This window comes from Phoxinus phoxinus, assembly GCF_949152265.1.
Source record: "Phoxinus phoxinus genome assembly, chromosome: 4".
Lineage (NCBI taxonomy): Eukaryota > Metazoa > Chordata > Actinopteri > Cypriniformes > Leuciscidae > Phoxinus > Phoxinus phoxinus.
Window position 1 is genome coordinate 35160957 of NC_136879.1, and position 12478 is coordinate 35173434.

Consider the following 12478-nt stretch of genomic DNA (forward strand, 5'->3'; position numbering starts at 1 on the left):
CACGTCCAGTCTGAAATGGTCAAGCACACACACAGCTGATGCGTTTCTACGCCCACTCGTCAATATCAGTAACGTCACCTCGTCAGTATTTCTTTCACCCTTTTATTGATGGACAGAGTTACATTGTGTGAGAGATTATTTGCTCCAAGTGAGAATGTTAGTGTGAAATTGAACACAGTATATGCCAATGTTGTTTTCAATAAAAAACATTTCGCACAAAGCAAGCTGATCCACTTTTCCATGTTGATAAGAGCATTAAAATGAGAAAAAAATAATGGGACAAAAAGAAATCAAGAGACATTTAAAATAGATAAAAATGTGCGATTAATTGCAAGTTAACTATGACATTAATGCGATTAATCGCGATTAAATATTTTAATCATTTGACAGCCCTAATATATATATATATATATATATATTTGTGACATAATAAAAAAGTCTCTTATTATGATGTCTGCACTTCACAATCTTTTAGAGCTAAACCAAGCAAACTTGCAAGCAAACATACCTGATGTCTCTACATTTCACATTCTTCTAGCCCTTTGGGCTGTTAGAGGCTTAACCGACTGAAAAATATATATTCAGCTGGGGCACAACACCATTAGGAGAGGATTTTCACTCGGTAGACAAAAGCTTTTAACAGATATACTACAAGTGAAGAGTAGAAAGTGTCCACATCAGGCAGTCCACATCTGTAGCTGTCATTACTGTTAGTGGTATTGGCAGAACAAGAACAGCAGTAAACAATAACAGACCTCAAGTGTGCATCATGGATGAATCTGCCCATATGCTCACAAACACGAGGTAATCTGTGGGGTTTGGGTTATGTGTGTGTGTGTGTGTGTTATATGAATATAGCCTTGGCTGGGGAAAAAGTCTGTCTCTTTTAATCTGAACCGGTTCATTGTAGACTCGTACAGTAATATGGGTGGTACAGCATCAACACCTGGTCAGCAGGTGGGGCTAGTACACTGTTTGTGCTGATGACGGTCAAACACTTACAGCAATAATGACTACTTCAAAAATATTACAGACAGCTGTAATTATCCAATGTTGACGCGTCAAGCCAATGGTTCACGACAACGAAAACACATACAAAATGTACTATGTAAACATCATGCAGGTTTTAGACTTGAAGGCATGTGTGTAAAAAAAAAAAAAAAAAAAAAAAAAACTTTAACAGGCTTGCATATTTTGCCAAAATTAGGGACTAGCATTGTTGGGTTCAAATAATAGTTTGTAGTAATTGATAAACTTATATTATAATAGATCATGTGAAATTATGCTGTATTATTGTAATTGTTGGATACAATCAAGAAGGTCAAGATCTCTTAGGTGGGACAGGCTAAAATCACAATTTGTTCAAAAATGTGTTAATTTTATGTTAGACAATAGTTGATCAAACATATCTAATAAATGTTACAAAAACACAGAATATAAAATAAATGAAAACAAAAGAAATGAAAACAAAAAGAAATGAAAACAAACAAACAAAACAAAAAACAGCCTTTTAATTCTAAAGATCAAAGAGAGAGTTGGAAAAGTAATCTAATTACGGTAACTAAATTATGTCTGTTTTTGGTGCGAGAAACCTTGACTAATATTATCAAAGGACATTTTTTGGTGGTTTTCTTATCACTTGTTTTTTTGTTGTTACATTGTTGCAAAGATAATGCACCAACATATTGCACACGAAATCCAAATACTAGTTTTATTCAAAAATGAATGCATCTGCAAGGACTCACCCATGAAGTTCAGGTAGCCCTCCCCTCCCAGGCTGTGGGTAAGCAGCCGGATCATCTTGTGGAGCTGGATCCCCCGATCAATAACGGAGTTCATTGGAATCAAAGCACTCATGTTGGTGTACATATCCTTGTCCATCAGCCAGAAGGCCAGGGTTTTGTCTCCCACCAGGGCCTGGCAGAACAGGCAGATCAACAATATGAGCACGAACACCACATTAGGTGAATTGTTTGCAGGTTGATGAATAGCTTTTGATTGGTTGCTCTTGTTATTGGGGGAGAATGGGGAACAGCAACTATTTGTCTTGTACTAAGAAACAGCATGTGGGACCATAAAAAGCAAGGCTGAATACTGATCTGATTGCAATGATGCAAAACTGGCATTGACGATAATTAGCATTGATGGTAAAAACAGTATTAGTTCACCCAAAAATTCAAACTCTGTCATTAATTACTCAAACCAGTAAGACTTTAGTTCATCGTCGAAAAACAAATAAAGATCTTTTTGATGAAATCGGAGCAACATTTTGACCCTTTAAAAAGTTCATAAAGAAGAGATCATAAAACTTATCCATATGAATTGAGCGGTTTAGTCCAAATATTCTGAAGACTCGATTGCTTTACATGATGAACAGACTGAATGTAGGCTTTAATTACATGTAAACATTCATCAATTCACACATCAGCTGTGGTAAACGGAAGCTCAAGCATGAACCAATGAGGTTCATTCTCGTGTTACGTAGCACTTTGAGCTTCTGTAAGAACCAATGAGGTTCATTCTCGTGCTACGCAGCACATTTGAGCTTCTGTAAGAACCAATGAGGTTCATTCTCGTGCTACGCAGCACATTTGAGCTTCTGTAAGAACCAATGAGGTTCATTCTCATGTTACACAGCACGTTTGAGCTTCTGTAAGAACCAATGAGGTTCATTCTCATGTTACGCAGCACGTTTGAGCTTCTGTAAGAACCAATGAGGTTCATTCTCATGTTACGCAGCACGTTTGAGCTTCTGTAAGAACCAATGAGGTTCATTCTCATGTTACGCAGCACGTTTGAGCTTCTGTAAGAACCAATGAGGTCCATTCTCGTGTTACGCAGCACGTTTGAGCTTCTGTAAGAACCAATGAGGTCCATTCTCGTGTTACGCAGCACGTTTGAGCTTCTGTAAGAACCAATGAGGTTCAATCTCGCGCATCAAGCAGGTTCGGTTGAGCTTCTGTTTATGTTCACTGATCAATGTCTATATATGAATAAAAGACTAAATTCAATCTGTTCATCATATAAAGCGATCATGTCTCTTCAGAAGATTTGGACTAAACCACTCAATTCATATGGGTTAGTTTTACAATCTCTTTAAGAATTTTATAAAGCGTCAAAATGGTAGTTGCGTAGCCGTCAATGGTGGGAGAGAAAGCTCTCAGATTTCATCAAAAAGATCTTGAGTTGTGTTTCGAAGATGAACAAAAGTCTTATGGGTTTGGAACAACATGAGGGTGGGTAATTAATGACAGAATACATTTTTTTGGGTGAACTAACCAAAGTATGAGCCATCGCAATAGTGATGTTTGCCTTAAACACCACTAAGCTTGTCATGCTAAAATAATTTCTTTAAATACCAGACATTTTTGTCACTTTTTTTAGATTGGAGTGAGAAACGGGACGAAATGAATCCGTTAAGAGGGACAAACTAGATCAATAAATGTTTTGTATTTGAACCACCATCACATACATAAGCACCACAGCTCCATAAGTTACAACCGCTAGGCCACACTGTAAACCCTAACGCTCAAAATAATTAATTTGATTATTTAAATAATTGGTTTGAGTAGGACAAACTTAAACTAATTAGTTCAGTCAAATTAACTTTTATGAGTATTTAGCACTTTCTTTTTCTTTCGAGTTCACAGAACTGATATATTTTAAGTAAACTGAACGGTTTTAATTTAGACAAACTTAAGTTTAACTGAAACGGCTGGGATGTCTATTTGTCTATTTATTTGTTTTTTTTTGTGCAAGATTAATATTAAGTGGGAGATTTAGTATTGATTAATGTTTTGTTATGCTAATTTAGGAGAATTTCTGTTAATGTTGGTTTTAGGATAGTTACTAAAGTGGTGCATGCAGCTTGATTTGAGAGCAAATAATACCTTTATATTGTTGCACTCATATAGCAAGTGATTCTATAACATACTATTGCTAATATGTTAACAAATTAGTATGTTAGCAGATTAGCTTGTTAAAGCTAGCTAAGTTTATACTAATAAAAGTGTTCACATTAAGAATACATGAAAGTTTTAAGTTAATTGTATGAATTAGTGTACTCAAACATTTCAAGTTAAGAACAATTAAAATGTATAAGTACAAAATAAAAGCTAGTTCTGCTTACTTAAACTTTAAATTTCATAACTTAAAAATGTAGGCAATCGATTGCCTTAAATGTTTTGAGTTTTGCCAACTTATTCAGGTTTACAGTGCAAGGTCCCAACATCCGTTAATATTTTAAGACATCCTTTCGCACATCTGCCCATTCAATGGAAACTTTATTGCAATGCTAAACAGTCAGTCTATTGAAGAAGTGTCAAAGTAAAGTTTTACTAGTTTTAGCACGTTTCAACTCAGACTCACTCAAGTGTCTCATATTGAGTAGCACAAATCGTTATTCCCAGACCTTGGAAACAGAACACAGAGGAAAAACAAAGAGAACAAAAGAAGGCAGGAGAAAAACAACAACAATCACATCTAGTCGTGGCGTTAGAATGCGTACAAACAGGACGGATGTGTTAATTTCTCATTTCACCCTAGTCCCTAGAGGACTACAACCTGTCTTGACACCAATTTCCATTCCCAATGACACATTGATTACATTTCCTTTAGTCCACGCTGGAGAACTTAAAGTATCCGGGGCGGAAGTACCTGGTCGTGGCTTTCGGCGTAAGCGATGCATTTCTCGCCGTATCGCCTGTTGGTCATCGTGAACACAATGTTTCCCATGTTCCAATCTTCGTCTTTGAATTCCTTAAGGATCTGAGAATGTAAGAGAAAGAATAAATAAATAAATGGAAAACAAGTGATCGGAGAGAAGGAGAAACAATTATCTCACAGTACTCCAATTGTTCAGTGATTCGACCTAAACATCTCCACGTCCGTCGGTCTTGCTGGTCTAGCCAAAAGCTGGATTTCATTTTTATCTGGCAGCCTGGGCGCCATTTCTACAGTATATGAATCCATCATACCACAGTAATGCACTCTACAGTGAGATTGTGAAAGAGATTAGGGCGATGAAGTTCTTGTTTATTTTATTTTGAGCAATATTGATTTTTTTTTCTCATCTCAATTTTCTGAGGATTCACTGCCTCCCTTGCCATTTCAGAGAAAATGTCCGTAACCAACTAAAGGTAGCAACGTGGCTTCGGTAACTTCAGTTTTCAGTTGCTGGACAAGAGCTCAGTTGTTTTCAGGGCACAGTAGCTTTTCCCAGTTACTACTTTTTCCAATGTGTAGCCATGTAGAATAACCAAAACAATGCTAGGACAAAAAGGCTAGACCTGAAATTGAAGTCACTGAGAATCTTTCCCTCAGCCGTAGCACTCATTTATGCAATTTCAATATGCGCATATTCAATTTACATCCTACATTATATGAGTAAGAGGGTTCGTAGCAGCTCTTCAGAACAAACCTGATCTAAACACCTCACCTTCATTTAAATACAGTACCTGAATATTATTTGCATATTTGCTGGCTTAATAAATTATTAAATAATAATAAATAATAAAAGTAATAAAGAAATGTGTAAATAAATGTAATATTATACATTTTCCTTCATTTATTCCATGAATATTATTTACATATTTTAATATACTAATTCTTAATAAATTATTTGAAAAAATTGCTAATGTTTTTATCATTTGTATTAATTTTAAATTTCAATAATATAAATGTTCCTATTTTAATCCCCTGAATATTATTTACATACTAAACATACTAATTGGTAATAAGTTATAACATTGAAATATTTCATAAAAAATTATAAATTTGCATGTTACGTAAATATTATACATTTTCCTAAATGTATTTCCTGAATATTATATACATATTTCAATATACTTTTTCAAAGTTAAAAGCAAAGGGAGATATTTTATTTTAAAGAAATCGCTTTTTAAGGACTACAACAAACTGGTATGGACTACACGACATTTCTCCCAGGTAAGTGACATCACCAACCCTAAAATTTACATAACCCCTCCTCTGGGAACACGATTTATAGATTATCATGACAGAATATGCTAACTAATGACTAGAAGATAACTACACATAAGCAACCTAAAGTCATCAACTAACCATTCAGAAATGTCCTGGTGCATTCTAAATGTTGTCACTACTTCTTGAGTCTCTCCATTATTGTCTGACTCCGGTTTGAACATAAACATTAACATTTCCAGTGCATGTCTGTGTGAGGTAAAAGGACACAATCTGTTGAAGCTCCGCCCCCTGTGCCGGGAGCAGCAGCTCATTTGCATTTAAAGGGACAGACACAAAAACGGTGCGTTTTTTGCTCACCAAACAGTGACCATTTTAAAATACAATATAAAAATATCTGTGGGGTATTTTGAGCTAAAACTTCACATACACACTCTGGGGACAAAGACTTATTTTACATCTTGTGAAAAGGATATTATACCACCCCTTTAAGGTCCATCCCAAAAAAAAGTAATCCATGTGATGATAACATTCAATCAACACTCAGCTGCTGCTGCTGCACAAACCACATCTACAGTGCACCATCACATGGTGAGATAAAGGGAAAGCTGTATGCTAATGCAGTGAGGAAGTCATTATAGTGGCATCTGTCACATCACATCTCTGTCACCCTATGAATGGAAAGAGTCAACATCCTCTGCTCCTAAACCTGAGACTTTTCTCACCACAATTCATTATCCAACTCGCACTCAAATGTATTCCAACTCTACTTTTCACCCTTAGCCCTGTGACGGTCCGCACATCTTACAGCGAGAAGATTTCACTGGAACAGAACAAAGATGTTTAGCTTGTGGGAAGACGGAAAAACTCAATGACAGTGTATCCAACACGAATTTGAAAACCTGTCATGAATGCAACTCTTTATTTGTGAAAAAGGGATGCCGGTTCAAACGCCCACCTTTAAGAGCAAACAGTCTACCCTTGTGAAAAAAAGTGGGCTTAATTGTATTGAATGTGCACTATAGTGCACTTCAAATCTTAAAATGATTTTTTTTTTAAAGCTTGCAGATAAAATAATATTATTGAAATAAATAATATTAAGTGCACTTAAAGGAGAACTCCGGTCAATTTTAACATTGAGATCAATTTTTAGTAAATTTGGAGTGCTGTCAATACAGAGAACAACGACAAAAATCGGTGTTGCCTACACGGTGTTATCCTATTTTTAAAATTTGCACCCTATTGACTTGAATGGGGCAAGTTTTAAACCTGCTTTTATCCTCTTAACATATTTGATGTGTCATACAAGTGCCCAGCCATGTTGAGTGATTCCTTAAGAGTGAACACGAGTGAATCTGACTGCAGTAGATGTGAAAGATATGAATAAAAATTATGTTATATCAGCCAGCGCAAATACCTGTATTTAGTTCCTGTTTTCGGTCGAAGTCCAAAGTAGTCGATTGTCGAGTTCACGCGCATAGGTTTAGTTACTATGATCACGCGCGTGAACTCGACAATCGACTACTTTGGACTTCCACCGAAAACAGGATCTAAATACAGGTATTTGCGCTGGCTGATATAACATCATTTTTATTCATATCTTTCACATCTACTGCAGTCAGATTCACTCGTGTTCACTCTGAAGGAATCACTCAACATGGCTGGGCACTTGTAATGACACATCAAGGATGATAAGACTAAGAACTGTATAAGTTTAAAACTTGCCCCATTCAAGTCAATAGGGTGTAAATTTTAAAAATAGGATAACACGGTGTAGGCAACACCGATTTTTGTCGTTGTTCTCTGTATTGACAGCACTCCAAATTTACTAAAAATTGAGCTCAATGTTAAAATTGACCGGAGTTCTCCTTTAAAGAGTCACTGTGTTAAACAATGCACTTTATGTAATAATGCAACCAAATTAAAAGTTGTACATGTATTAATAATAATTTGTAGTGCTTTTAAGAAGTGCGCTTGTTTTGATGTGTTGACTAACATACATGTTAAGTTCTTGATTATAATTTTAACTGTTGTGTGTTATTTGACATTACATTTAAAGTTAATATTTTTTTTTATGTACTAAATTGGAACTTCATCATCACGAATGTGTAATTTTTAAAATTTCAAACACATTTCAATAGACATTAAAGTATATTTTAGTTTGCCATGAATGTTTGTCTGTACATTGAGCAGTACACATAACCATATTTCAAAGTCAACAGAAGTTATTAAAATTACATATTACGATTTACTGAAGTTCAGCTTATATACATTTTCAATCATTGAATTGCAATCAACATGCAATTACAGTATTTGTCTGAAAACATTACATTCAGTTCACACTTAAGTGTATTCTTTTAATAAATATTATTTCTGTACTAAGTGCTCTTCACAAATATGTAGAAGTGTACTTCTTTTTCCATATGGGTAATAATCCCAAAGCACCATCCGACAGAGAAAAATCCGTTACAGTAAAAACAGTGTTGTCTGTGGTTTTCCTGACAACAACATCTCAAGTTCCACACATCAGCAACTTTTCAGCAGCAAATAAGGAGGAAGGATATACTTTTCTGTATTCCTCACATCGCTCGTGGTGATCTGCTCATGTTGTGTGTGTTTACCTCTCTCTCACACACACACTGTCTGACTGACAGCAGCGAGGGAAGCCCATGAGAGTGACAGGCAGTCATGTGCTGGGTGAGATTGAGCCTGACAGCTGACTGACTCGCAGGAAAACCTTTATATTAGCCCACAGCCAAACAATCAATGGAGAGACAAAAAAGGCAGGGGTGTTGTAACTGTCACTACCGCTGCAATGAAGACTCGGCTGAAACCAGAACTGAAAGACATCGCTCTTCATCTTCAGCCATCTCTTTATTTATCGCTCGGGGTTTGTTCTGAGAGGAAAATGTCTGTTAGGGAAACCTTTGAATCACAGCATGTGACACCTTCAAAACAACTTATATTTAAACAAGGAAATTGCAGGTTGTTGTATAACTGTTGTTATGTCGATTGCAGGTTACAGGAAAAGAAGCCAGCAGCCATACTATATATAAATATATATAAACTAGTTTGCTGCTGGAAGGTGTTAGTGAGGCCAGTAGGGGGTGCTCACTAACGGCCCAGTATATAGATGGGGACACGATACTGTAACAAGCACAGTCCATCGGATGAGACGTTAAACCGAGGTCCTGACTCTATGGTCATTAAAAATCACAGGATGTTCTTCGAAAAAGAGTAAGGGCCTCTGTGCATCATCATGGCCTCCTAATAATACCCATTTAATACTGACTGGCTTCATCACTTCGTCTCCTCTACAGCAATACGCTGGTGTGTGGTGGGCGTTCTGGCACAGTATGGCTGCCGTAGCATCATCCAATGATAATAATGCTTTATTATTAATAATAATAATAATAATAATCATTAAAAAGAAATCCATTCAGCCAATTAATGTTAAAGGTCAGAGAGAAATCTGTATTAAATAACGAAACATGCCGACTGACGATTTTATCAGTCAAATAGTTTATGAACTTAAAAGCGACACAACATTTCTTATAGAGAGGTAACAACAGTGCTGTTCTTGGAGCAGATAAACGTACAGTTTCGCTCTCAGTAGAGACGCTGCTGCTGAACACTGTTGAAAGACAAAGACAGACTCGAGAAATTCACACACTTAATATCTCTCTCTCTCTCTCTCTCTCTCTCTCTCTCTCTATTAGCAAAGGAGGCTTGGGGTGAGATGCGTAAGAAGTTAGTGCACACAAGAACATTTCAAGGACAAAAACCTGACAAATGACTTGATATGCATCATCTGAACAATGTTTTGAGGTGTGGTAATCGTAGTATAAGTGGAATAATTGTTGAATCATTGAAAAAATAATGCACATCCAAAGTATAACAAGGTGTAACATTACCACCTCGGGTGTGCATTATTTTTCCAATAATTCAGCAGCCCGTCGTCAATTATTCCTTACTCGCATATGCAATGTGAGTGTCGTCAATCTTATTTCCCTACAATTACACCCACAAACCCCAATATTGACTTTGTATAACCAGTATTTAATAAAAAAACTTGTGCCCATGCATTCAGTTTGTGAAACTTTTTAATTGTGTTATGTCCTCTAATTGTTCATGCCATGACAGTCTTGTTTTAAGCGTGTTTTGGTGAGGTGAAGGCCATGACCACCACTGACATTTCATTAAGATTTGACAATTAACCGGCTTGTTGTTGTTTTTTATGATTGATCCTAACATTGATTCATATTGTCCCTTCGATGATGAATATACAGTATTACATACAGTATGTAATTTATCATATGTGAGAAAAAAATAGAGAATGTCTCAGATGGAAGAAAAAAAACCTTATTATGAAACTTTAGGGAGAAATATTAATTGTTTCCTTTTAAAGCATTTAATAGTCTGCCCTAAAAAAAAAGTCAATGAGTGGAGTGCCATTAACCAAATGAGAAAGGACGAGTCCCAAAATGGAGCACACTGAGCAATGCAACCCCTAATGATTTTGAGGTTCAGAGGGCCAAATGGGAAACGGTTTTTCTCTGTTTATCTCCTGGCATTACATACCACACAGCTTCCCCACAATTATCATCTGACAGTTTAATTTCTGTCTGATTCTAGATTCTATCAGTCTCTCTTTTGGGTGAGAACTCTCTCATGACCCCGTCTTATTGACACAGAGAGGAAAAGAAATGATTTGATGTAATGCACAATTGCATAGCAACATAAAAACCCACTCACAGGCATTGAACATATAAGTCACAGCATTGTGAGCGATGCAAATCTGGGTCACATCTGCATAAAGGCATCCGAATGACTTCTGTGATGGTTTTTCCACACAACCAGAAAGAATGCTATTAAAGCTAGGGTGGGCAATTTCGGAGATGCTAGCAATAGCGAGCTAGCTTTGAAAGCATAAGATCCCACCCTCCATTCAGAGCTTCTCAAAAAGTTACGCTTCCTCCAAAACACAGCCAGAGCAGAGTCTGCAAGGTGTCACGAGAAACGGCATTAAATTACTTCATGTCTCAGACTCGAGGCACATAACATTACAATAATATGAAAGTAAACAACTTACAGAGCTCGGACTTGTACCACCTGACTGCTGCAGATTCATTTCAACGCTTAAAGTGTTGCCAGAGAAACACATAAATCGGAGTCTGAGGATGTGAACAGCGCCGGGTTGACATCTTTGTGTGCATAAGATCATTGTTTTGGTTCAGGAGGAATTTGATTCCGTTTGTTTTTGGCGCTCGGTGGCTGTTCGTCTACAACCCTGCATAGCTTTACGGGACACGCTGATGAAGTGTGATGTCTTCGCGGAGGTATGCATACTGTAAGTTGACAGGCAGGTACATCCTATCAATGCAATGATTGAATGAACATTTTTGTTTCTGAGACTTCCACAGAAGATATTTGTTCATGTTCTCGGGCAACGAGCACAACGAGCTGAACACACCAAATTAACTACAGGAGACTGTCAATTAGTACATGCTTTCTGCGTCTGCGTGTAAGAAAATAACGGTCTATATCAGCAGGTATCAATAATCTATATGTAATTCAAAAAGTTAAATCAAATCTAGGACTGCAGAAACTGTAAAAAAAAAAAAAAAAAACACCGCTTTTGATCACTTTCTTCATTCCAGGCGGCTCAAGTTATGAAAATATTTGTGCATTGGAATGCTCAGGTAAGATTAAGTACAATTAGAACAGCCTTCTGTCTGTGCCGTCTTGACTGCTTTGCTCGCTTGAGTCACTTCTCATGCACTGACTCGTTCAGTAAACTGATCTCTCTCGCCGATGGCCAGACGCCGATTCAACATGCTGAATTAGGCCAACTCCCACAGTCCTTGTTCATAGGGCTACACAATTTGGCCAAAAAGTTACACATTTACACAATGTAATGCTGTGAGAAAAAAAAAAGGATTTAAACAGCTTTACAGTTCAAATAATGCACACGTTTTGACAGCAGAGTTAATGTAAGTCCTATTATAAATTTAGAAGATTAACATTTTTGTTTGGAAATTCTCAAAAAATGGGTCCCATTCACTTTTATTTTAAGTTCCTCTCCATAACCTTGAATTTGGTTTTGGAAGTCTCTTACAATAAGTTTACATGCATCCAAGGTGAAAAATCACTTTCATTTTCTCATAATAAACATTGCAGCATCATCTCTTTTCTATCAGTGTCTGAATCGGTTCGATGAATGATTCGGTCTCTCTAAACCCGTCCTTTCCGAGAGCCTGCTCTCCTCTGCTCTAAATGGTCAGATGTTTACCAGATGTGAACGACCATTACCATATCTGAATTTCAGCTCCGGATCTTTCTCAGCACTTGATACGCAGTGATTCGAACGGTAACAATGGCGTTGGTTTTGCCGTATCAATTCCAGTCTGAGTCCTTATCTCTTAGAAGTGCATGCAAAGTGGATTTGCTTTAGAAGCGCAGAAAACAGTGTCTTCTCGACATGTCGACAACACATATCAAACTCTTCCAGGCCTCAGCTACAATTACAGTGTTTGAG

At 36.8% G+C, this 12478-nt stretch overlaps 1 protein-coding gene across 1 annotated transcript in view; it reads right to left on the reverse strand.

Annotated features, from left to right (window-relative positions):
- The window catches only part of gbe1b (glucan (1,4-alpha-), branching enzyme 1b), a 140347-nt gene that overhangs the window by 63642 nt on the left and 64227 nt on the right, over positions 1–12478 (reverse strand). The window contains exons 11-12 of the mRNA XM_079609304.1: positions 4657–4767; positions 1746–1917 (exon numbers count right to left, since the gene is read on the reverse strand). Of these exons, the coding sequence (XP_079465430.1) occupies positions 1746–1917; positions 4657–4767 (283 nt within the window). The remainder of the gene's footprint in view (positions 1–1745; positions 1918–4656; positions 4768–12478) is intronic.